At 42.8% G+C, this 27,202-nt stretch overlaps 1 protein-coding gene across 2 annotated transcripts in view; it reads left to right on the top strand.

Moving 5' to 3' along the window:
* The window catches only part of Esr1 (estrogen receptor 1), a 222,633-nt gene extending 200,565 nt beyond the window's left edge, over positions 1 to 22,068 (top strand). The window contains exons 7-9 of one of the 2 annotated variants that reach the window (XM_090337946.1): positions 16,944 to 17,127; positions 20,363 to 20,596; positions 21,232 to 22,068. In XM_090337946.1, coding sequence (XP_090194072.1) covers positions 16,944 to 17,127; positions 20,363 to 20,596; positions 21,232 to 21,328 — 515 coding nt within the window. In that variant the 3' untranslated portion in view covers positions 21,329 to 22,068. Of the gene's footprint in view, positions 1 to 16,943; positions 17,128 to 20,362 lie in introns of both variants that reach the window. The other variant, XM_090337947.1, reaches the window with a different exon arrangement.
* The last annotated feature ends 5,134 nt before the right edge of the window (positions 22,069 to 27,202 follow it).

The following is a 27,202-nucleotide window of genomic DNA, read 5'->3' as shown; positions in this document are numbered from 1 at the left end:
GGGGACCCATCCCCGGCTATGTGATGCACAGGATAATGAATATGGAAGCTTATGATTTAATGTCTGCCCTGATGGGTTTCAGTCTTTTTTTTGGATCAATTATTCCTCTTTCCTTCTCTTTCCATTTTGGAATAAGATTGTATGTCCTGTGCCTTTCCTGTCATTGTACATTCAAAGTAGATGACTTGTTTTGATTTTATAATCTCTCAGCTAGAAAAAAAAGTATGCCTTGAATCTCAAAGGAAACTCTGAGCTTTGGAACTCCTAGAAGGGGTAAAGACTTGAGAATTATCTGGCTGGTATGATCCTATGTTTGATGTGAGAAGAGCATGAGTTGCAGGAGCCAGAGGTGAAATGCTAGGAATTGAATATAGTTTGTCACCTCCAAAACTCACTGCAAGTTTTCTTTTGAAGTCCGTCCTGGGCTTGAATTCATGGGCTGGGCATTGTTTCTGAGCTATTTTGCTCAAGGCTAGAACTCTACTACACTGAGCCACAACTCCACTTCTGATTTTCTGGTGATTAATTGGAGAGAAGAATCTCACAGACTTTCCTGCCCAGGCTGGCTTTGAATCACTATTTTCAGATCTCAGCCTCCTGAGTAGCGAAGATTACAGGTTCGAGCCAGCAGCGCCCAGCTTTCCCATTGATTCTTGGTTGTACTCTGGATAAGTTGCTTTCACTCCTTATGCTCTTGTCTCCTTGTCCTTGACATCAAAGTTGCAATAATGGCCTATGATATAGGGTTATTGCTAAAACATGATAATGTCAACTCAGATGTACAGTTTGTGTTAGGTGCTGTTTTCTTTTGCATCTACAGTGTAGTTACATATATTCATAAAGACTCCAGTGTTGAGTGGATCAACAAGATGTAGTATTTATACACAATGGAATTCTATGCTGCTGTCAGAAAGAATGGCATTACCCCATTTGTAAGGAAATGGAAAGAATTAGAAAAAATTATATTAAAGTAAGCCAGACTCAAAGGAACATAGGCTCAATGGTTTCCCTCATTTGTAATAATCAGGAGAAACCTTGGGCTCTCCTAGCAGAGATTTACAATAGAACAAAACCTAGATCCATAAGGCCATATAGTATGATGCTAAATGAAAGGACCTCCAGGATATAAAAACAAAAGCCATGTAATGAGTGATTGTTGTCCTTAATGTACTATGTAATCTCTCATCTCTTTTACTGTCCCTTGGTTATCTCATATTGTTACAGTATTTCAGCTTGTTATCTGATATATTGTATATATGCGTATTTGGTTATTTGAAATAGGATAGGGAAAGGGGAAACAAGATGGGGGGTATGGGGAAGGAAATGAGAAAGGCTATCAATGTTTGTGAAGTAATGCACCTTCTATCTGGTGAATATAATGTAACCCTTCTATTAATTACAATAAAATATATGAAAAAAGAGTCCAGTGTCACTTAGCAATGGGGATACATTCTGAGATTGCTTTTATAGGCAGTTTATTGCTGGGTGCGCACTGTGGAATGTACTTAAATGGACCTAGAAGGTCCTGAGGGCAGCTTCTTGCTGCTGTCAGGGCACAGGGAACTTGAGTGGTAGGAGACTGAGATCACCTACCATGGAGCGCTGTCTTATAAGTAGTAAACACATAAACCAGTGCCTGCCATCACTCATCATCTTTCCCAAGTGACAGATATGTACAGAATGTGAAATACTTTGGTGCAATAATAACTCTGCTCATGCCAGCATCACCACAACCAGTGATGCATTGCTCTGTATCACTAAGTGATAGGAACTAAGTGATTGCCACTCTAGTCCCACAGGGGTCCTTGGGGCCTGAAATTATTGACAGAAGTATCATTTTTATCATGGATAGCACTACTTATATTTCCACATTTTATTCAACACTATCCATATGTACTCTCTTTCAAAATAGGATTTTGAATGGTGACGCAATTGGTTACAATCCGTTCAATACATCTTTTGAGCATTTAAAAGCTTCTTGATATAACTGATACCTATTCTGCACTTTTAGTAAATCTTTTGCCTCTAGTGAATGATTATTTTGCACATATTACTTGGAGTAGATGAGGTATGTAAAAATGATCCTCAGAAGTTTTTAAGGTTCTTAATATATATATATTTCCTACTGTCCCAACAAGCTGTCAACAACCAATCTGACATGAAAGTACACCCACGAGGGCAAGCTTTCATGCCCGTGGCCCATGAGACACGGGGTATGTAGGTTGTTGAAATGACCAGAGGACAGTCAGATTCCTGGCACACAGCCACAAGTCAGCCACTACAGAGAGCATAGTCTAACATGTCCACTCAGTGCAAGATCCACTCTCAGGGGATTTGACTTTCTGCAGTCCACCTTATGCTATGTTCTTTTCATGTTTTGTTATGTGCCCGGACACTGTAGGGGTGACTGGTGTTGATGAATCAGGTTCATTTTTCTGACATGGGGTCCTAGGCTGTGGATTTGTTTCTTTAAAGTGATACTTACAAAAATGTAAGGCAGAGAGTTGAAGAGCCAAATGTGAGTCTGTCTTTGAGTTAGATTCTTCTAGAGAAAGATAAGCTGGCCTCAACAGTGGCTTCCCACATTCCAGGTGGCGGGTCTCTGAGTGGTTGCCGTGCTGGGAAAGGAACTGGCGCTGAGGAGAGCTCGGTGTGAGTGTCAGGAGGGAACTGACATGGAAGGTTCATTCTTCCGAAGTGGCCGTAGCCTAGAACCCTACCTATTCAGGGGGCTGAGAACTCAGGATCACAGCTCAGGGCCAGCCAGAGTCAGAAAGTCTGTGAGACCCTAGCTCCAATTAACTGCCACAAATCCAGAAGTGAAGCTGTGGCTCACATGGTAGACTGCTAGCATTGTACAGAAGAAAAACAAAAAGGCTAAGGGAGAGTGCCCAGGCCCCCAGTTCTAGCCCCAGTACTGGCACCAAAAAAAAGTGGCATGAACAAGAATGATAAGTGAAAATGAAATGTAGAATACAAAACGTATTTTCCTGTTGACAGGTGAAATATCACATTTCCACTAGAGTAGCAAATGTGAATCATTGAATTAGAAATAAAAACCAAACCCTCAGCTCCTCCCATGAAACACAGACACTGCTCTCGGCAGATTCGCATGTCCCCTAGGGGCCTCCTGTTGTCAGGTTTTGAAACTGATCTTCTGCTGAACTTTTTTTTTTTTTGCCAGTCCAGGATGGGCACTGTTTTCTGAGCTTGTTTTGCTTAAGGCGTTAAGCCACCCTACTACTTGAACCAGGCTCTACTTTTGCTTTTTTTGTGGTTAATTAGAGATAAAAGTCTCACAAACTTCCCTGCCCAGGCTGGATTTGAACTGCCATCCTCAGATCTGTTTGCTGACTAGTGATGATTACAGGCACCTAAACAAATTTATATCCCCACCAACAATGGAGTAGTGGGTCTTTTGAGGAACTGCAACACTGATTTCCAGAGTAGCTGGACAAGCTTACACTCCCACCAGCAGTGTAGTAGTGTCCCCTTTGGCCACATTCTGCCAGCATCTGTTCTTGCTAGTTTTCTTGATAATGGTCATTCTAACTGAAGTGAGATGGAATCTCAACGTTATTTTGATGTGCATTTCTTTTATGGCCAGAGATATTGAATGTTTCTTCATGTGTCTATTGGCAATTCTTACTTCTTCTTCCAGGAAGTCTCTCTTTAAGTCCTTAGCCTATTTATTAGTTTGGTAGATGTTACTCTGAGGATATTTTTGGAGGGTGGGGGTGTTAATTTTATATTTTAGATATGAGACCCTTGCCTGAGGCATAGCTAATAAAGGTCTTCTCTCATCCCATGGGCTTTCTCTTTATCTTGCTAGCTTTGTCCTCTGCCACTCAGGAACTCTTCAGTTTGGTGCAATTGTGTTTATCTAGTCTTTCTTTGATTTGTTATAATCCTGAACCTTTTCTTAGGAAGTTTCCACTCATGCCTGGGAGACCTAGTATCTCCCCTATTCCTTCCTGTAGTATTGTCATGGTATCTGGCCTTACAATGACATCTTTGATCCATTTGGAATTGATTCTGGTGCAGGTTGAGATCTTCAATTTTCTGCATGTGAATAACCAATTCTTACAGCATCATTTGTTGAAGAAGCTGTCTTTCTTCCACCCTGAATTTTTGGCTCCTTTACCAAACATCAGGTGGCTATAGGTTTGTGGGTTCATTTCTAGGTCTTCTATTTCATTACACTGGTATTCAAAGCTATTTTTGTGCCAGTACCAAGCTGTTTTTATTTCTATAGCTTTGTAATAGAGTTTAAAGATCGGTATTGATACTCCTCCAGTATTGTTTTTTTTGCTAAGTATTATTTTTGTTACTGTGGGTCTTTTATTATTCCATATGAAATTTTGGATTGCTATCTCTATATCACTGAAGAATGTTGTTGGGATTTTGATGCATATTGCATTGAAAACTTGTAGACAGCTTTGGTATTTAGTATTGCCTGTTTTATGATGTTAAACCTTCCAATTCAGAAGCATGGAAGGCATTTTTTCCATTTCCTTAAATATGATTTTATTTCTTAAAGTTTTCATCAAAAGTTTCTCCACATCTTTTGATAATTCCTACATATTTTTGAGGTTATTACAAATGGATTTGTTTTCTTGATTTCAGTCTTTATCTTCTCATTGTTGTCATATAGATTTTTGTGGGTTAATTTTATACCCTGCTACTTTGCCAAAGTTTTGAATCAGCTCGAGTAACTTGGGGAAGGAATCTACAGGATCCCTCAAATACAGAATTATGTGATTGACAAAATGGGCTAGTTTTACTTATTTCCGTATTTCAACCCCTTTTATGTTTTTATTTTGACTTATTGGTCTGGCTAGGAATTCCAGTTACTGTATTGAAGAGGAACGGAGAAAGAAAACATCCTTGTCTCATTCCAGATTTTAGAGGAAATAGTTTTAACTTTTCACCATTAAGTATAATGTTGGCTATAGATTTGTAACATACAGCCTTTGTCACATTAAGGAATGGTACATGGGTTCCTAGCATACCCAGAGCTTTTATCAAAAGCAGTATTGAATCTTACCTAACGCTTTTTTCCTGTGTTTATTGAGATGATCATGTGAGTCTTATCTCTCTTCTATTGTTGTATGGAATTACAGTAATTGATGGGTATATTGAACCCAGCAAAGCACCTTTAATATACAGATACTGCTATTTGTGTATCTTCTTTGCTAAGGAAGATCTCTGTAAAGATCTCTGGCCCAGATGTGAATCAGATTGCTTTCATGTTGAGTTTGAATTAGTCTTAGTGTATTTGAGGTGCCCATGCTTTACTAGGTATGCCTTTTAGTAACTATTTTCCTCTAGTCTTCAGCTTATCTTCTCATTCTCTGGACACTGGTATTTTTCAAGCTTTCTTCTAGAAATTCCAAATGCTCTAGAGGAGGGCCACATGATTCTGAAAAATGGGGATCAGAGAAGGAAGGAGAGTTGGTATATAACAGCTTTAGGTTCCTCTAACATCTCTTACTTCATTAAATTTATATATGAGGGTTTCACAAGAGACTCACTTCTGGATATAGACACATGGTTTAACCACTAAACAAATTCATCTTAAGGTGTTTTTTAAATCTGCAGTCCTAGAATCCTGAATCTCCAAATCTCCATCTTTTCTTTCCTTCTTTCTTTCTTTCTTTCTTTCTTTCTTTCTTTCTTTCTTTCTTTCTTTCTTTCCTTCTTTCTTTCTTTCTTCCTTCCTTCCTTCCTTCCTTCCTTCCTTTCCTTTCCTTTCCTTTCCTTTCCTTTCCTTTCCTTCCTTCCTTCCTTCCTTCCTTCCTTCCTTCTTTCTTTCTTTCTTTCTTTCTTTCTTTCTTTCTTTCTTTCTTTCTTTCTTCCTTCCTTCCTTCCTTCCTTCCTTCCTTCCTTCCTTCCTTCCTTCCCTGTTTGTGAGTCATGGGGCTTGAACTTGGCCTGAGCATGGTCCCTGAGCTCTTCAGCTCAAGGCTACTGCCTTACCCTTGAGCCAAACCCCACTTCTCATTTTCTACAGGTTGATTGGAGATGAGAGTCTCAGGTCCTTTTGTGCCTGGGCTGGCTTTGAATCTTGATCCTCAGATCTCAGCCTCCGGAGTAGCTAGGATTACAGGCGTGAGCCACTGCGCCGGCTTCCATGTTTTCATTTTCTTTTTCTTTTTTCTCCTTTTTTTGGTAGGTCATGGGGCTTGAGTACTGTCCTGAGTTCTTCAGCTCAAAGCTACTGCCCTACCCCTGGGCCTGGCTGGCAGCTTCCATGTTTTCAATGTACTATAAGCTTTCTTTCCTAAAAGAAAACAAGTCTGTCATAGTCATAAGTATGTGACACCTTTTCAAGAACAGTTTTATCCATTCTAGTATTCATTTAAGATGATGGAAACAATCTGACTAAACGTATCTGCCACTTTCCTGTTAATCATCTCTCAAAAATACACATTTTGGATACAACTTGTGTGTGTGTGTGTGTGTGTGTGTGTGTGTGTGTGTGTGTGTGTGTGTGTCTGCGTGTTCAAAATAACTAGAAAGCCATTCCCATTCTGTGCTCTGGGAAAATGCTTCTGGAGTTCTGTGGCCCATGAGACGCACATGATAGTCATAGAGAGAGGGACATGGCGTCGTTTCCTAGTTCCTGGGGCTGAGAGTCCCTTCAGAGATTGCATGTACAATTCAGCATCCTATAGATACGTGTCTGTCAGCCAACCTTGTGTTCTTGCATCCTATGCTATTTCTTCTAGATCTGAGGCTCAGTCAGATGATTATTTAATGGTGCTTCATAAACACTTCAAATCCTGCTAACACTGTTCATTGATTTGACATGGGATAGAGAAGCATTTTTTCCATTATTTACATATTGCCTATTCCACAGATTGTTTGAAATGACTTCACAAATTTCATTAAGGGGTGAAAAAACTGATGAAATTCATAAAAAGGAGAATAACAATGAAAATAATAAACCCGTAATTTAAAGCAATGCACAGAAGTCCTCTGTACAGTTGCTAGGGTGAGACACAAATCTGGCTCTAAATTTCCTCTGTGTTGCCAAACCGAAGTATAGAACATGTTCCACTTAAGTTTCATAGGCTTTTCATAGAGATGAAATCAAATAAACTAGTTACTCAGCATAAAAAATCTTCCTCCAGCTGGGAATTTGGCCTAATAGTAGAGTGCTTGCCTAGAGTGCACAAATACACTTGTACCACATACATAGAATAAGTCAGAAGTTGTGCTGTGGCTCAAATGGTAGAGTTCTAGCCTTGAGAAAACCCAAGACCAGTGCTCAGGCCCTAAGTTCAAGCCCCAGGAATGGCACAAAAAAAATCTCCCTCAAGCAAATGTCTACACAGTCAGCTTCTTTCAACCAGAGTATAAAAGCCAGAATTTAAAGTCATTCCTTCTCTGATGAGAACCTGGTATAAAGACATTTTGAGTTTCCAATGAGAGGATGACTCACAGTTGGATAATCAGCTGGGCAGGACTTAGAGCTGATAGTTTCCAGAGAAACTGTTAGCTACACACGTTTCTGACAGAAGGCTGTGTATTAACAGGCAATAGAAACCAAAATGAGAAGCAGGAAGGACCCCGATGCTGTCTGCCATATCTCAGGCTACTGTACATGAGCAGTTCCATCTCCAGTCTGCTTTTGCACCCTAAATGTCTGATGCTGGCACTCAAGTATGTTCTAGCTGCTGCTGTAAGGCAATTAACTACACCAAACCTATTATCTGTTTTCTTCCGAAGTGTGGCAACCCAGGCACTGGTAGCTCACACCTATAATCCTAGCTGCTCAGGAGGCTGAGATCTGAGGATTGTAGTTCAAAGCCATGAGATTCTTAGCTTGAATTAACCACCCTGCCCCAAGTAGGGAAGTGGAGACATTGCTAAAGTGGTAGAACACCCTTGAGCAAAAAGCTGGAAGAGGAAATTTGGCTCAAATGGTAGTGTACAGATGGTAGAGCAAAGAAGTAAATGAATGAATGAATGAATAAATAAATAAACAAGAGTGGTCACACCTTGCCCCTTCTTTTAAAAATGTTTCTTAATTTATTGACTCTTTGTTCAGCTCACACAATGAGAACGAAATTTCTGCATGGCATAGAACAATCTCTCAGTCTGAGAGCTGGACTTCTGAATTGCCTCAAAGCATTCTGAGATACTGGGCTTGCTCCTTAACTGTGTGAACCAAAATGGATGCTGTGAAGTAGGTTAAAATGCAGAATGAATACTTAGCATGATGGGAGATGACTAACTGGTTTTAGCATCCAAATGATGGCTTTTATTATCATCTTGACATTTAGGTAGAGAAAGAATTTCTAAGGAAATCATGCATTCTAAGGCTTTCAAAAGGTAGAAAATGTCAACAAGATTTAAAAACAAAAAACATCCGTCTGACTCTTAGTGTATACCAATGAATTCATTTAATCATCAGTAAAATAAGATACTTTTCTCTTGCACATGAGTAAGACATTTGGTATAACACTTAGGCTCCAGACCATTTAATGGCTCAGACACTTGGGAATTGGCAATTGGCAACTACAGGGGTGTGGGAGTCATTTGGAGACAGGGCCCTTGTCCAAAGGAATTGTTACTATCTCCAAGCCAGTGGTGTCAGAGCTGAATTGAATTGAAGGACACAGCTAGGTTCTGCTGCAGAATTGCTTGTTTGTGGTGTAGAGAGATTCCATACACCTTTTTGGGCCACAGAAGTCTTTGCTGAATACTGTTGTGTTAGAGCAGAGGAAAAACTATTGGTTTTTCAACTTAGTTCTCTTCCATGTGGTCATTCGACGATTCAGGCAGGTGAGGAATCTGCCATCCGAAAGGGGTTGTGTCCCAGACCATCCCAGGCATGAGTTCCATTCTAATCGGTCTTGATAGAAGGGAGAGCAAGGCATGGAGACTTGGCAAGGAACCCACAAAGAAGCTATCCTCCCAGCATCACTGTGGGGGAGGAGGGGGCGGGGGAGGGGACAGGGGTCAGCTAGCACACTGCCTGGGGAACAGAGATTCAGCCCGCACTGTCACAGGTGTACCTTACAATAGCTGCAATTAATCCCATGATTTGCCAGCCTGGAGCCTGTGACTTATTACTGCAGGGTTTGTGAAAGACCAGCTATCAGGTTCCATCCTTGGCTCCAGGCATCAGAGTCAGATGGAACCTGGGCAGCACCTTGTAAAACTCCACAGGAGGGGCTGAGATGTGGCCAGGATGGGGATTCACACACTGTGGAGAAAAACCTGGAATTACCAGTACAGAACTTATCAGTCCAGTAGAATGTATAGCTCTTTGGATATCCTGAAATGAAATAGGTGATTTTTTAAAACCCAGTGTACTGGGCTGGAAGTTTGGCCTAGTGGTAGAGTGCTCGCCTGACATGCATGAAGCTCTGGGTTCGATACATCAGTACCATATCCAAAGAAAATGCCAAAAGTGGTGCTGTGACTCAAGTGGTAGAGCACTAACCTTGAGCAAAAGAAGCTCCAGGACAGTGCCCAGGTCCTGAGTTCAAACACCAGGACCAGCAGAAAACAAAACCAGTGTACTTAAATATTATTATAGTCATTGAAAGTAAGATGATTAGATAGATAGATAGATAGATAGATAGATAGATAGATAGATAGATATCCAGGCTTTGCAAAAGTAGAAACCAGAATAAAGTAAAATGCCCTGTGCCCATGATAAATGTTTAAATATAAGCAAATAATGGTGGCTCACATCTGTAATCCTAGCTACTCAGAAGGCTGAGAACTGAGGATGAGGGCCACAATTTAAACTCAGCCTGGGAGTTCTTATCTCCTTTTAACCAGTAAAAAGCCAGAATGAAGGTAGGGCTCACGGAGTAGAGCACCAATCTTGAGTAAAGCCAAGGACCTGACCTCAAGTCCTAGTACCCCCCTTACCCACATGCACATGCACATACACACACAGCATCATAAGAATCTCTCTAACAAAACCTATCTGTATATAATAAAAGTGGAAAATTATATCAATTTAGTGATAGCATGCCAAAAATAGTGAGGGTGTTAAAGTAGAAGAAAAAGTGAAGAAGGAATTTTGCAAACATATGACAATCTTTCTTTTTGCCAGTCCTGGGGCTTGAACTCAGGGCCTGACCACGGTCATTGGGTTTTCTCAAGGCCAGAGTTCTACCACTTGAGCCACACCACCACTTCTGACTTTTTCTATGTATGTGGTACCAAGGATTCAAACCAGGATCTTCGTGAATGCTCAGCAAGCTCTCTACCACTAGGCCAAACTCCCATCCCAGAAGAATAAATCATATATGTCAAGTAGTTCCTTGTAACACAGGATGAGGAGATGCCAGACACCTCACTAGTGTAGGGTGACACACATAGGTAAGGAAGATATTGAGAAACATATCCTACCTTAGTATCTTTTAGCACTCAATACAAATACTTAGATTGTTAAACTTAGAAAAGCCTTAGAGATGTTTATTAGATTGGAAAGCGCAAGATGAGTGAAAAGCAATCAAGAAGTGTGCAGGAAAACCTAGAGGATAAAGACAGAAGACATTAAGAACTACAGTTAACTGTCCACAAAATGGATTTCTTAACCATGTTGAAAATTACTTAAATTAGTACACACCAGTGAAATATTGTAGAGGGTTGCAACAACTTCTTACTGATGTGTGTACTATTTTATAATCCTTGGATCTAATTTGGTTTAGCATCATTTTACATTTTCTTTGTATGCATTTGCAACCACTGGTAGATTTTGCTTTTATTTATTTGATGCTTTACAGTGCTACTGTAGTCATTTCAACTAAGGGTGTGCTTAGGAAGCGCACAATTGATTGTAGAAAATGAGTAATGAGTAAGTTATTTAATAATTTGGAGAAAGTATTCTATTTAAGCATCAATCTCTGTACCAGTTTTTATACTGGTCCTTTTGGGTAGAGCCTAATAAAAACAGCTTTTGGGAATTGTAATTCTAAGCAAATTTTTCAAAAATGTATTTTCTATAGATTTCTTTTATATTCAGTAAGACTTTTATGAGACCAAGGGCTGGAAAGGAAAGCCCTTTCTCATGTAGGTGTTTCTGGCACTTCGTAGGACAATCATTCCAGTGCCGCTGATAGACATGTTGCACCAAGCGGTGGCCTACCACATTGTCCAAACAGCCTTCTGGGGACAGTGTTACCTCCAGAGAGAATGACACTTAGCTGTGGGTGAAGCATACAGCCTGCCAACATGGACTCATCAAATGGTCAGCTTCAAAAGTACTTCAGAGCAAGCTCTACATCAAGCCAAAATGTAGGTGTACATTTCATCACTGTTTCCCTTGTGTGTACCAGAAGTCTCCCTGGTCCATGGAAAGTGACAGCATCCAGGCCCAAGACCCATGCAGCTATGCATGCAGTCTTCTTTGCTCTCCTTGCTCTTTGAACCATTCCCCTATTTTTGATCAAGGAACCAGTCAGAAGAGCCCTCCCAGAGTCTGCTGTCATATTGTTACTTTTGGAAAAGAAAAAAAGAAATAAATGAACTTTGCTTTATGAATATGTGCAGTAAGCTGGCGAGTTCCAGGTCTCAGGCACCTTTCTCTACAGAGGTCAAGTGGAGGTCAAGGGCAGAGCCGCCTAGGGACCCCTGGGCGAGTCTGGCACAGTCACTGACATATGCTGTAGGGCCTGTCCCACCCACTGTCTATCTCCTAGCGTTGAAGAAGATGCCATTACCTGGAAAAAGAGCCTAGGAATAGAGAAGGGGTTCATGTAGGGTAAGATGGAGGGGGAAAAAGGGAGCAGAAAGGTAGAACAGGTGAGTTTTGGAGAGTTTGAGAGCCAGACAGACTGAATCGGTCTGTTACACATGAGGATTTTGTTCCTCCTGGTCCCCCACACACATCAGGACACTCCTGGGTCATTTAGAAAACCTTAAAGCCCAGAACCTAGCACTGAATAGTGACACAGAAAATCCCTTTGGGATTTGAGCAGCTTCCAGAGTTGCAGGATCTTGTTTGGTTGCAAGACTGTCTTTCTGAAGGTGCATACTAGCCTAGGACAGCAAGGGACAGGGATGCCCCATCTCTGCTGTGGCACAGTCCAGCTGGGACATGGAAATTACCTGCAACCATGTTTGGCTCTTGCTCATTAACAGTGGCTCTCAGAGAATTCTGGGAATTTGGACTGGATTTGTTTCTTAAATGACTTCTTAAAGACAATAGGCAGTAGATATCATCCGAAGGGGTGATAGCTACACAGCTATCAATTATTGGCATGCTGACAGGACTGTATTTTTATTGCTAGGAAGCATCTGCCGACAAGGATGAGATGATAAACTGAACCAGTGCCAAAGCAGGGCTAGGAAAACAGGCTTGTTCTGAGAACAGTCTGTGTCCCGAGAGTCTTGTGTTAAGAAAATTTTCTCTCCACAAGCCTTATCATGCTCTTCAAATATTAACACTTGAGAGGAAATGAGGCTTGGAATCCCTGTCAGATAACCAAATGACGCACAGAGTAGGTTCTCAGCAAGTGCTTGCTGGCTGCAGGCGCATGAATGTCCATGAGAATAGAAACCCGGGAGGGGTGTGGCTGGTGGAAGTCTGAGTACTAGATGTTGATTCCCCATTGGAAAGAGCATGATGCAATTGGTGATGGTCCTCGGGGGAGCTGACATTCTAGAATAGTGAGCTTTGAGCACCCAGGAAGAAGAGAAGTGATGGACAAGGCTAATCCTAATCCGGGCAGGAAATCTCCAAGCTGTTTGATCATTGATTCTAAGATTTCCTTGAACAAGGGAAGGATTGTCGGTGAGTAAAGCCAGCATCCTTGGGGATAATGATATAAAAGGGAGAAATGGGCTACAAATTGCATCCTTCTGGCAGAGCTTTCTCAGTTCTGTGGCCTGAGCAGGTTCCCGGATAGCTATAGCAGGGGCTCTAGGAGATTAGACTGGAATGAGGAAGACCATTGAGGATGGGCGGGAAGGCAGGGCCTATGGAGGACTCCAGCCCACCGTGTCTTCCTCCCTGCCACCTCCCACCTCCACCTGAATTCTATGATCCTGGACCCCTGCCTGTTCTTCTGACCCACACAACTTTCCACACAAAACACAAGCCAAGCCATCTAGCAACTGATTTCTTAATTGAATCTTAAAAATGTATTTAATTGGAAAAAGCGCACTGAAGAATAGAGTATAGTAATTTTTACAGGAAATCAAAAAAGATGATGAAACAACAGGTATAGAGAGTTACATAATGCATAGTAAAACTGAAACGAAAAGAAAATGATTAAATGTATTTATTTATTTATTTATTTTGTTGGTGGTGGGGCTTGAACTGTGGGTCTCGATGCTATCTCTGAGCTTTTCAGCTCAAGGCTAACACTCTACCACTTGAGCCACAGTGACTTTTCTGGTGTTCTAGTGGTTAACTGGAGATAAGAGTCTTAGTAACTTTAGTGCTGAGCTGGCTTTGAATCAAGATCCTCAGATCTCAGCCTCCTGAGTAGCTAGGATTATAGGCGTGAGCCACCAGCATCAGGCAAATGATTGAATTTAAATAGTGGGAATCTCTGGAGTAAGAAGAGATGGGATTAGGGAAGAATATTAGACAGGTTTCAAAGTCACTGATAATGGCTTAGTTATTAACTTATGTAGCGGGATCATTCTTCACACATTATATTCATTTGTGAACAGGAATAGCAGGAAATGTCACCTTCCTCCCTCTCCTTTCTTCCTTCTTTTGCCCTTCCTTCATTCCTTTTTTCCTTCCTCCTTCCTTCCTTCCTTCCTTCTTTCTTTCCTTTCCTTCCTTTCTTTTAACTCATCGTCTTCTTCCTGAGCTGAAAATCAAACCTAGAGCCTTGTACAAGCTAGACGCACATTTTCCCACTGAAACCCTTCTTTATGGAAACAAATATTTGATTTTTTTCCCCCTAAACTCTATGAGGTTATACACTAGAACAAAAAATTCAGGTTGAAAGCTAAAGGCAATTTGGTTTTATCTTAAATGATATTTCTCAGTGCTTGTTTATGGTTGAACAACTATGTTTAAGATGTCATATGTTACAGTCTATTAAGGAATGAAGAAGGGCTTAATGAGCCACTAAAATTTGTTAATTTCGTGCTATAGAGATGAGGAGCCAGCAAAGTGTCAGAAGAAAGATTTTTCTGAAGAAGTGATTTTGGATAATTAACCCAGAAGCAACTTGCAAAATCATATGAGGATAAATCAAACCATTAAAATAGTAGATTACTACTAAGGAGATTTTTTTTTTGCTATTCCCAAGCAAAGGCTTGAGAGTCTACATTTTTTTGAAGTTTTTAATGCAGTTCTGATCCACACAGCTACTTGAGAGCTGTGGGGCCATCACTAACTATTCAGCTGAGCTGTGGTAAGTAGTATTAAATAACACTGCGAATCAGGAATAATGAACTTCTCAGCCTGGTGTGATGGGGCCACGTAGCTAAAATGTCCATTTGTCAGTGATGATATTGTTTAAATAGCAATCCAGCAAGTCCAAAATTTTGTTTCTATTTATCCTTTTCTAAAAAATCTTCATGATTTAAGTAGTTCCTTTATGACTTTATATATCCTTCACATAAAACTTACTGATTCAAGGACCGAATCTTCAGGTTTTCTAATTTAAAGAACCAGCAGTGCTGTTTACCAAATGTAGCTTGCTGATAGTTTCAAACACAGTATATTTTTCTAAACATGTGTCAGGCAGAAAATACATGAAAAAAGGCGGATTATTGAAACTAAGAAAGAACGCCCAGGCATTTGAAAACCTAATGCGATCCAAAATTCAAGCAGGGCACTCAGTGGTGGCTTACACCTGTAATTCTAGATACTCAGGAGGCTGAGATCTGAGGGTTGCAGTTCAAAGCCAGCATGGGCAGGAATATCTGTGAGACTATCTCCAATTAAATCACAGAAAAAGCTGGAAGTGGAGCTGTGGTTCAAGTGGTAGGGTGCTAGTCTTGAGAAAAAGGAGCTCAGGGACAGTGCCCGGGCCCAGAGTTAAGGCATCAGGGATGGCCAAACAAACAAAAAGTAAACCCAAAGCTTAATATTTGTATATATGAAAACAGAGTGAACCAAGAAAATGCTGTACATACATACAATGGAATCTTGTTCAGCTCTCAGAAAGTATTACATTATATCATTTGCTGGGAAATAGATGGACCTAGAAACCATTAAGTATATCAGAGAGATGAGTGGTGATAAAGCTAGATCTAGAACAGAAACACATATAGAGGGCCCTGTATAGACAAACTGACTAAAGGATGCTATACCTCTCAGAGAAGCCCAGTAGTGTCACTCCTCTGAACAACTAGCAAACTATCTACCAAAGTGAATGCCCAGAAGTGGAACCATATTTGAGGCAAAGAATGGCAACAAGGAGTTGGGTACAGGAATAGAGGGAGAAAGGGTGGGAAAATGCAGTCGTATCTTTAGATGTACATTATGTGAAAATGGAACTATGCAACTTGAGGAGAGAGATGGAGTGGAGGAAAACTGAGGGAGAAGGATGGAGTGGGTGATATTGATCAAGGCGTTTATACACACTCCCTGACTTACGGAACTGAAACATCTTTGTGCAACCCAGTTAATAATCAAAAGTATCCCCCAGAGCCAAACACGCACACACACACACACACACACACACACACACACACGCACTCACACACTCAGCAATTTCTTTCTTACCCCATCCCCTGTCCTGCACTTTAGTCTATGCTTTATTTCCTCTGAATCAATATACCTCAAGTGTGTTGGGTACCTGATTCTATTCCATTGCTTGCCTGTAAGCAACCTGCTCATTCTTGTGCTGTGGCTGTTTTTGTGTGTGAACCCATACTGATTTTCTGTTCTTGGCAATGACAACTAGATTTACCATGAGTTCGTCTGTGAGGGTGGCTTCTTTAGTCTCAGCCCATATTCTACTGTGTGACCCACCCACTTTCCCCACGCCCCTCCCTCGCCATCTTAGGGTGCATGTAAAATCCAGTACTGATAGACTCAGAAGCCCTGCAGGTTGAAGAAGGAGAGAGGGAAGGAGAAGAAATAAGATGGTCGATGGGTTCACCAGAAGGAAACCCTCCCCTCCCTTTTCCTCTCCTTTCTTCTCCATTCCTCTTCCCCCTTCTCATTTTCTTTCCCTCCTTTCCCCAAGTTCTTAAAGCTCTCACCACTTCACCTCTGTGTATTCTCACTTATCTCCTTGAGCTCCATGGCAGAGAACTGAGCCTGTATAATATCTCCATTCCCAATTTAGTGTCTAGGATTTCTGGCATACAGCCTCCATCTACCACCCCAAAGAGGGCTCTGCTTGTCTAGACAGAACTGGTCATGCTGGTTTCCATTTAGATCTGCATCTACCTGTGGCGAGGAGGGCCCAGGAAAGGCGGGAAAGGACAGGCTTGCCTGGCAGGGCAGCAGGAGTTCCCTCCTCTAATGACAAATGCTTTTGGACCAAACTTCCCGGAGAATACAGAAGTGAATTCAGTCCTGCCTGGAAAAAGGCAACCATTGTGGCATCATCACTCTCTGGGAAGCTCTCACTCATCATCACTGGGGGTGGAGTTGGCAAACTGGGCACAGTGGCAGATCTGCTGTACAGTCTCCGAGCTGTCTTTAGCTGGCAATGTATGGCTCTGCCGCACAAAGGATCACTGCTGATTTCTCCTGGGATTATGGGCAGAGTTGCAAGCTCAGTCCATGTCGGCTGCAGCCAATCACTCCAGATCTCCTTTCTGGAGATCTTGGCTCAGACACTTGGAGGCCATATTGGGCTCTTGGAGCCCACAGACGAGCACGCTCCTTAGTCATATGAGGAGCTTGATTTCCAATGGATCCAGAACATCCCCACAACTGGACAGCTGGCAGGGAGAGGAGCCCAGCCCATCCCCATGACCTAGGGATACTTCCCATCTCCTTGGCTTCATCCACTTTGAGTCTCTGTCTTTCTCTGCACCTGCAGGTGTGTACACCTTTCTGTCGAGCACCCTGAAGTCTCTGGAGGAAAAGGACCATATCCACCGGGTCCTGGACAAGATCACAGACACCTTGATCCACCTGATGGCCAAAGCAGGCCTGACTCTGCAGCAGCAGCACCGGCGCCTGGCCCAGCTCCTCCTCATCCTCTCCCACTTCCGGCATATGAGGTAAGGGGGTCCTGCGTCCCCAATGAAAACCCTAAGTAGCAGGCTATTGTGCACATAACCAGCACTCTGGAATTCATTCGTGACCCACCACCACCTGGGGCTGGGGGAGGCATTGAGTCTGCCTGGGGAATGGGGCAAGTGTGGATTCTACACTTTGTATCTTCAGGTTGAGGCAGGTGGGAGGCAGGATGTGTGGGAGTGGGTGGAAGGAAGTGCCCAGGGAAAGGAAGCCTGTGGGCGTCTGTCTCTGTGACCACTCCTTTGTAAGTTAAGTGAGACATTGCAGTAGCTGTGAGGAGAGGGCCAGGCTATCCAGAAAGATAGGCTGACATTCCTTACTAAGGACGCTCCACAGCTTGAACTATGGGATCCAAACCACAAGAAGTCTGCCCCCACCAAAGCCCCAGGACCCATCCTTCCTGAGACAACCTTGCCAAATGGTTAGCTCCTTGCACCTTTCTCCTTTATAGTTCCCCCTGCTCCCAGAGCGCCATTGGAATTACCACATAGTGTGTGCAACACGGCAGGATTCCTGGGTGAATGAATGAAGACTTGGGGACAGAGTCAGTGAGCATGACTCACGCCCCGTGGATTTGAAATTCCTCGTGAAAGCTTCTCCCTAGCTAATTTAGGGTGAAAGTGATGGCAATCATACGCTCAATTCTTTCTCTCACTCTTATTCTTCCTTCTTCTGGGGGCACCAGGGCCTTGTACTTGCTAGGCAGGTGCTCTACTATCTGAGCCACATCCCCCAGTCCTTTGTTTCACTTATTTTCTTTTTGGATAGCTTCTTGGGATATATAGATAGATAGATAGATAGATAGATAGATAGATAGATAGATAGATAGATAGATATATCTCCCTCTTCTGTCGCATCCTCCTATTTCTGCCTCTTGCATAGCTCCAATTTACAGACCTGTACCAGTGACATTGTAGAACCTATGCAACCCCTGTGAATGTTTATATTTGCTGAGGAAAAATTACTGACTTTCCTAATCTTTTAACTGATTCTTAGCGTCAGCAGGTCTAATTAGTTAACCTCAAGTGTATTTGCCGTGAATGTCAGTGCTGGCAATTTGACAGAGGTTACAGTGGTGACAGAACTTGGTAGGCTTTCTTTCATCATTATGGGCAGAAGTGGAAAGAGGTTGTTGTGTTATTGGCAGCTTGGAGCATCTGGCTCTCACCCCCCACCCCCGGCTCCTTCCTCTCCACTCCTCCCCACCCTCCTCTTACACATGCATATATACAAAATGTTTTGGTGCCTTGTTATCTTGGTGTAAAACACAGAACTCTGTTTTGTTAAATTTGGCCTCTGCCATATGTTGTTTCTCCAAGAATTTAAATCCAGACTTCATCCAACTGCAGATATGATTCACTAGGTTGGTAGAGGAAGGAGACGATGGCGCAGACCTTGGGGCATTAACTTTGAATAACATTTCAATTTCAAAGGGAAACAAAAACAACATAAAGCTGAACCAATGTCACTTAGGTTGGGTTGTTGTCAGGCCTGAGGAGTTGTGATGCCGAATTCCACGGCAGGATTCCAACTTGGGCTAACTTTTCTGCAGCCTCAAAATAAATATAAATACATATGTGTATATACATTATATATATATAGGGATATTGTCAGTTCTGCCTCTTCGTAATATATATTTCTTTCTTTTCATCTTTTTTTCTTGGGGGTATATGTGCTTGAACTCAAAACCTGAGTGCGATCCCTCTCTGTCTAAGCCTGGTACATAAGCCACAGCTCTGCTTCCAGCTTTTTACTAGTTATTTGGAGATGAGTTTCAGAGCCCTTCCTGTCCAGGTTGGCTTCAAACCAGGATCCTCATGCCTTAGCCTCCTGAGCAGCTACGATTACAGGGATGAGCTATCAGTACTAGGCTGTATTTCTTTTAAAAGAACTTTCAAGTGAGATCATAGTTCATTCCGGCTCCCTTTCTTCCATGGTGTGGTGGACACAGAAGAGGTGTGACTGGAAAAAGAGCAGAGTGGGTGCATGGGGAAAAAAAGACTCAATGGCACTTGAATACATTTCCCCACTTTACCAAATTTTTGGTAGCATTCACAGTTCTAGGCTGTAGTAGAGGGCAGGTTGTACTGACCCCTGACCCCTGTCCCTCTTGAACCTGCTCAGTATGTCCGGGTGTGAGAAGAGCTGTGTGGGTGAGATAGAGAAAAATAACACATCAACACATGGAATTTCAGCCTGGGATAAGCATGTGAGGAATAAAAAATCAGCTAATGTGGATGGTGGCAGCTAAGATGGAGAGAGCTGAGCCCAAGCCAGAGGGAGAGGGGAGGCTGAGAAAGTGCACACAGGAAGAGGAAATAGCCAAGGAAGGTCCCCCTAGTTCTAGAATGATCTTTGTTCCCTTAAAGGGCAGAGCAAAACCCAGTGTGACGTAGAGAGTTTACAGCAAAAGGCAGGACACATCTGTGCAGGGGACGGAATGGGACATTTGGACGTTGGACAGTTGAGACAGACATGTTTATTTTATTCTGGGTTTGACAGGAGGTCATTGAGAAATCTAAGCAAGGACATTTTTTAAACTGTGTTACGTATTTTAGAAAGCTCACTCCTGAAGCAAATTGGGGCACTGGTGGCTCACGTCTGTAATCCTAGCTACTCGGGAACTCAGATCTGAGGCTTGTGGCTCAAATCTAGTCCAAGAAGGAAAGTTGGTAAGATTCTTCTCTCCAGGGAACCAACACAAAGTCAGAAATGGAGCTACGGCTCCAGCAGTAGAGCACTAGCCTTGAGTGCAGAAGCTAAAGGGAATCACCTAGGTACTGAGTTCAAGCCCCAGTATCTATCTTTGCACCGCCCTCTCCCCAGAACACAGAATGCTTATGCCTGCTTGGCCATAGGTTGCACGTTCTTGACTTAGGTGTACGGGTGATATAGAAGAACAGGGTGGCAAGCCAGGCTGTGGAAGGAAGGAAGCCATGCTGGGAGTGGTTGGAAGGAGTGTGTCCTGGAGGGTGGCCTGCCCTGGTGAGCAAGGAAATGAAGCTGCCCGGAGATGAGTCCCTCGGTGGCTCTCTGAAGACCCTTGGCCTTCTGCAGATGCTCTCCATAGGGGGAGGGGATCTCTCAGCAGCAAGGAAGAGTGGGTGACGAAGGTCTGTGGACCTTCTCTAGCTATCCCTCACTGGGAGTTTCAGCTGGCTTGGGGCACAGCCAGGCTCTCACGTGGTCTTCTCTGTGTCCTTCTTGTCCCCCCAGTAACAAAGGCATGGAGCATTTGTACAGCATGAAGTGCAAGAACGTGGTGCCCCTGTATGATCTGCTCCTGGAGATGCTGGATGCCCATCGCCTGCATGCCCCGGCCAACCGCCAGGGGGTGGCCCCGGAGGAGCCCAGCCAGAGCCAGCTCACCACCAGTGGGGCCGCTGCCTCTGCACATTCCTTGCAAACGTACTACATCTCCCAGGAAGCAGAGAGTTTCTCCAACACCATGTGAGAACTCCTGGGGATCCCCCCTCCCCTCTTCCCGAGGTTCTGAGAATCCCTGCCACGTTTTACCCATGCCATGTATCACTTCCGCAGAACTCTGTCTCCTGCATCCACTCCAGCATGCATCTGCCACCAGTGGCTTTCTTGTACGAGTGCCCATTCATTTGCTTACTTGGTTCTTAGTGACACGTCTTCTGTTGGGAACAGCCAAAGGGATTCCAGGGCTAAATCTTTGGTAACAGCTCTCTTCCCCTCTCTGCTACATTATTAAGAATGAGGATTCTTGTAGTGTGCTTCATGACTGAACCCAGCCTGTGAGGTGCTTGTGGACTGAACTTGACTAGTTGAGACCCACTCCTCGAGAATAGACATTTCACCTCTGATAAGCACTTTGTATTGGCTCCAAACTAAGCCTCAGGAAAGAATTGAATGGCTCCTTTAATTGACACCATGGACGAAGAAAGCTAGCTCAAGGGTTCCTCAGGAGCATCTCGTATTCCTATCAGTAACCTGTCACTCATGAAAGCAACAAAGTGGCTCCTTGCTTTTGTTTTGTTTTTTGTTTTGTTTTTGTTTTTTGCTAAATGGCTTGGGTATAGTGCAGTGCTCGATGATCCTCAATTCATTTCTCCCCATAGGAATACAAGATGTGCACAGGGAAGGAAGATCCCCTACTCCCACGACTATGTCAGCTTAATGCTTTGCACCTTCAGTCTTGCTGAAATCCACTGCTGATTTTCCACAGCACAGGTTCCAGGTCATTCTGGCTTTCCACAGACCTGCAGGAAACAGCAAGTTGATTTCTGTTAAGTTGTAAAGATCAGCCTCTTTTTAAAATAATTTTTTTTGGCTTTTGTTTTTAATAAAGGAAAGCCTTCTTTAGCCCCCAAAGACTTGGCAGTCAAAAAAACCGCTTCAGGACCTATTCCAATGGGGCTTTTGCATTTACCACCAGAGGGCGCCCTACTCAGCCCTCCCAGGTGTGACCTAACACTGAATTTTTCTCACATAGAGGAATGAGGGGCAGTTTCAATTGAGTGAGCACCTTGGTGATACTTTGGTTGTTGTTATTTTTCAATTTAGTCCCCCGGAACGGGGCTAAAGAGTGCCTGTGTCTGACCATTGTGGGCTGCTAGAGAATAAGAAGGGAAGCCGGGGAGAAGCAGGATCAAACTGAGAGAAAGTGTGCGGGGTCTGACCCCAGACTGCAGTCTCCCAGGGCTGTCGGAAGCAGGCAGGGCAATGCACAGAAGGGCTGCCCTGTAACCACACTGTGGTCTGCCCTGGTGGCAAGAAACAACAGTGGGCAGCAGCTGCATCCCAACATGTGGCCTGGGACCCTGGGGGCTGTACAGTGCTCCTCTGAAAAGAAGCTGGCTTGGCCTTGGGAAGTTCTCCCTGCCCCCAGCCTCTTCTCCTTCTACCCTTAAACTTCACAAGACAAGAGATTGAGACCAGAACTGGCCCAAAGAGTCCATTTCTCTCTCTCTCTCACACACACACACACACACACACACACACACACACACACAGAAAAGAGGAAGAAAGAAAGAAAGAAAAAAAGAAAAAAAGGAAGGAAGGAGGGAAGGAAAAGAAAGAAAGGAAAACAAAAAAAAGAATAGCTCAACCTAAGCACAGGCCCGTCTTCCCTGGGCCTCTGCTTTTCTAGTACAAGTCTGAGTTGTTTCATTTTCTTAACTCAAATGAAACTTGAATTTTCCCTGACTTCATTGTCTGCAGTTGCTGCACTGCTGAGGAGCGATGGTCAGATGGCAGCCCAGGTGAGTGGCCAGGCTGTTAGACACGAACTGTTGGGAAAGCTGTGTTCTGCAGAGTGAAGTGACAGCCAGTGGGCTAGGAAACGGGGAGGGCCCCAAAATAGGTAAAGCTTTCTTCATTTTTTCCCCATGCATGTACATCTAAATTTGGGGGCAATTTTCTGTATCTTCATTAAGAATATGTTTAAGAACATAATTCTTTTGCTGTTTAAGAAGTACCTTATATAGTATAATATATTTTTTTGAAATTGAATTGCTTGTTTATCGGACAATTGAATGTAATAATTCTGTTCTGGATTTAATTTTGACTGGGTTAATATTGCAAAAACAAGGGAAAATGTTGTGGTTTTTTTTTATACTTTTTAAGCTACCTTGTAATGTATGCAGTTAATTATTGATGCCTAACGCCTGGTGATTATTCATTTAAATGAAGATCACATTTCATATTAACTTTTGTATCCACAGTAGACAATCTAGCACTAATCCACATGCCTATTGTTGGATATTGAATGACAGACAATCTTATGTAGCAGAGATTATGCCTGAAAAGGAGAAATATTCAGGGCAGCTAATTTTGCTTTTACCAAAATATCAGTAGTAATATTTTTGGACAGTAGCTAATGTGTCAGTGGGTTCTTTTTAATGTTTATACTGAAATTTTTCTTTAAAAAAATAAAAACAAAATAAAATTAAAAAAAAAACCTCTAGGACTATAGATGATGTAATACCAGCTATATCCAAACAGTTACGTGGTGGAAGGTTTTTACATTGATTCATCTACTGTGTCTGTATTCTTGTTGAGATACTACTATATTTGGAAAGGGCAGAGAGCACTGGATGGTTGAACTGTGAACCCTTGAGTTTTGAGCAACTTTGGAAGTCTCCTTTTAGTTCTTCTTATTTGAAGTGCCAAGAAGGAGCAGTGGACATTTCTCAATTGATGTTGGTGTAAGGGGGAGGGGACATGTGGAGAAATTGTGCTTTCTTCCCACTTTGAGGCAATCTAAGGTCTGAAAGGTGTTGATCTATCTACAGGTTCAGGGTAGGGTGGGGAAAAGGGCTTGAGCATTTGAAGAATGGGGAAAACAAATGAGATCGAAAACACTGAAAGTATTCTGGCACCTGGAGTGGACGCCAGGTGCTGCTACTTCATTTCTGCCCTGTAATCTGAAAATCTAGCCATTTCCAAAATGGCTGCTTGAGTTTGGGGGTAGAATCCAGCATCATCGGTGAAATCCAAAGAATAGCTAGAGGGCTGAGTGTCTCTCAACCATGACCTAGCTGACTGCAATGATTCTGCAATGCTATCTTGCAGCAATGGGAAAGACATCCAAAGAGAAGGCCCTATCTGTATGAGTCACAAAATCCCATCCCGAAGGAAGTGCAATCGTGGAGAGATGTCTGTGACTGCAAATTTGTTTCCCTATGTCTTTTCTAAGGCCTTGTGGGGGCCGAACAAATAAATGACTTACTGATGATTTAATTTAATCATATTAAGGTGTTCGCACTTTGAAATGGCCATTGATTTAGACTGTTGGCTTGGAGTACGCTTACTCCCCAAGGAAGCCAATTACAAATCCATTCCTTGAATATTTTCCAACTCTGAGATGGGCAGTGGATACTGGGAACTCTCACAGAGCCTTCGTGATGTGTAAGATTCATCGGTAGTTCTGCCTGGGACAGCGGTTCTGTGAAGGTAAATGGAGTCATGCAGTAGCTCAGAAGGAAACCACGATCCATTTTTTTGGGTGCAAGTCTTGGGAGGTTGATCCTGATTGTGCTGTAAACTTCTCAGATTCACCCCTTGAAAACGGACTCCCTCTCAAACTGGAGCAAACGAGCTGAACTGTGGTCCCAAATATCCCATCCTCTCATCCGTGTGATTTTGCTGTTTTCTAGCTGTCTTTTCCTTTCCACTGAAATCAAATTGTGGTCCCTTTTACAATCACTTTAAATTGTTTGCTAAGTAATTGCTGCGTCTATTACAGCATTCGATTTTTGCACTGTCTTTCAGAGACACAAGAAAAATTTCTATTCTTTTTTTTTGCATCCAAATGTGCCTGAACTTTTTAAATACATAAATGCTGCCGTGACCCAATCCCATCTTCAGTGTGCGTGTGTGTGTGTGTGCGTGTGTGCGTGCGTGCACGCATGCACGTGCATGTGTATGTATGTGTGTACAGAGCTGTGCATCCTGGAAATAACATACAGTCCCACGAACAGGTGCCTAAGACATGGACCCCTTTGTGTCCACAGAGAGGTCATTGGTCATAGAGACTTGAATTAATAAGTGACATTATGCCAGTTTCTGTCCTCTCACAGCTTATCCACAGTGCTTTGTGTACACTACATACCCTTCAGTGGAGAGCTCTTGTTTTATGGGAAAAGTCTGAAATGCCCATTGTGTTTGATGGACAAATACACTCCCCTGCGGATGCATACATACAATTATTGATGTGATCCTGTTTTGTCGTAGCTTTGCCTTGTTTAATGAAACACACTTGTAAACCTCTTCTGCACCTTGAAAAAGAATCCAGTGGGTTGCTTAAGCACCTGTAAACCATTTTTTTCTCAACCTATTTGATGTTCAAATAAAGAAGTAAACTAAAGACAAAGGATTTGAGTTGTCTGTTTCATACTCTACTTATTGCCAATTGCTTATTACTGATCCTATGAAAATGAAGCCAGGCACTGGTGGCTTTTGCCTGTAATTCTAGCTACTTGGGATGTTGCACTTTGAAGACCAAGGCTTGAAGCCAGCCTGGGCAGAAAAGTCCTTGAGACTCTTATCTTGAATTAACCAGTAAAAAAGCCAGAAGTAGAGGTATGGTTCAAGTGGTAAAAGTGCCAGCTTTGAGAACATAAGGCTTTGAGTTCAAGCCCCAGTAACTACACCAAAAATATGTACATAAAAATGAAGTGTCAGGGGCCGGGAGTTTGGCCTAGTGGTTAAAGTGCTTGCCTGGCATGCATGAAGACCCGGGTTCGATTCCTCGGTACCACATACATAGAAAAAAGCCAGAAGTGGTGCTGAGGCTCAAGTGGTAGAGCTCTAGCCTTGAGAAAGTCCAAGGACAGTGCTCAGGCCCTGAGCTCAAGCCCAGGACTGGCAAAAAAAAAAAAAAGATGAAGTGTCAGGCTGGGAGTTTAGCCTAGTGGTAGAGTGCTCGCCTAGCGTGCACAAAGCCCCAGGTTTGATTCCTCAGTACCACATACCCAGAAAAAGCCAGAAGTGGTACTGTGGCTCAAGTGGCAGGGCTCTAGCCTTGAGCAAAGTGTCCAAGGACAGTGCCCAGGTCCTGAGTTCAAGCCACAGGACTGGAAAAAAAATGAAGTGACCTGTCCTTTGGTGAGAATGGAATATTAAAATATCCCACAATTTTTGTGTTGGGGTCTACCATGTTCTGAATGTCCAAAGGTGTTTAGTTAATGTGTGCAGGTGCTCCATTTTTGGTACATGACTATTGACCACTGTGATTTCCTCTTTGTGGGGCCATTCCCTATATTAATATGTAATGACCTTCCTTGTCTTTTTGTACTGATTTTAATGAAAAAATCTATTTAATCAAATATCAACATGGCTCCTCCTGCCTTCTTGCAGGAATGCATTTGGATGAAAGACTTTTTTTTTCATCCCTTGACTTCAAATTTGTTTACATCTTTGGCTGTGAGGTGGGCCTCTTGTAGACAGCAAATGGATGGATCTTGGTTTGGGATCCAATCTGCGGCTCTACTTCTTTTGGTTGGGGAATTGAGTCCATTAATATTTAAGGTTATTATAGAGAGATGTGTTATGTTTCCTGCCATTTTAAAGTTATTATAGGGAGATACATTATGTTTCCTGCCATTTTAAGGCGATTATAGAGAGATGTGTTATGTTTCCTGCCATTTTCTTGATTTCCTGTATTTTGCTTCTTTCCTCTTCTTGTACTGACTTAACTATTCTAGTGATTTTTGTCTGATGCCTTCGGTTGTTTTCTTTAGATTGTTTCCTTGTGTTTGGTATTCTTCATAATGCTCATTTAGTTCACGAATGCCTTTATTATTTGTATGTTACAGAAGGCTTCAGTGTCACCATCAGTTGTGGACAGTAGCTTTGCTGGGTACATCAGTTTGAAGATCAGTGGCTGATCTTCAAGACTTGACTAACCTATACCATTTTAGGCTCTCCTTTATGGAGAGAACTGGAGTGATTCTGATCTTCTCATTGAACATCATGAATCAAGACACAATAAAGACACCTGCACCCCCATGTTCATTGCTGCACTGTTCACAATGATGAAGGATGGAAACAGCTCAGATGTCCCATGATAAATGAGTGGAGCCAAACAATGTGATAACGATAAGCAGTGGACTTCTACACAGCTATGTGGACATGGCTACAGCACAATACATGAGGCTACATAACTTGTAAACAAAGGAAATTTCTTTAGCTCACTGAAAATCCAAACTGCATGGTGTCAGGAGGGCAGATGGCGTCCCAGTGGCGATGTGAGGGGGTCACCGGGTAGAAGGGAAGGCAAACCACAGAGAGAAGACAGTTTCCTTCTGGTTTAACAATCTTCCCTTCAAAGAACCAGCTTGGGGCTCATGAGACATACATTCACCACTTACAAGGGGAGCACCCCTAATGACCAAGTTGCCTCGCACAACCTCAAGTCTTCCACTGTTTCACCAATTGCCACAGGAGGGGGCAGGCTTACAGTATGCACAAATGTTGTCAGCTCCATACGTACTCAATCCAAACCACTCCATGAAGATAGAGCCAGCAGTGTCAACCGCCTGGACAGCTTGCTGCGCAGGTTCATTCATGACGTCGGGCTTGTGAGGG

Source organism: Megascapheus bottae, chromosome 8, assembly GCF_031878675.1.
Source record: "Megascapheus bottae isolate mThoBot1 chromosome 8, mThoBot2.hap1, whole genome shotgun sequence".
In the NCBI taxonomy this organism is placed as follows: Eukaryota; Metazoa; Chordata; class Mammalia; order Rodentia; family Geomyidae; genus Megascapheus; species Megascapheus bottae.
This window is presented reverse-complemented; position numbering and strand designations above follow the sequence as displayed.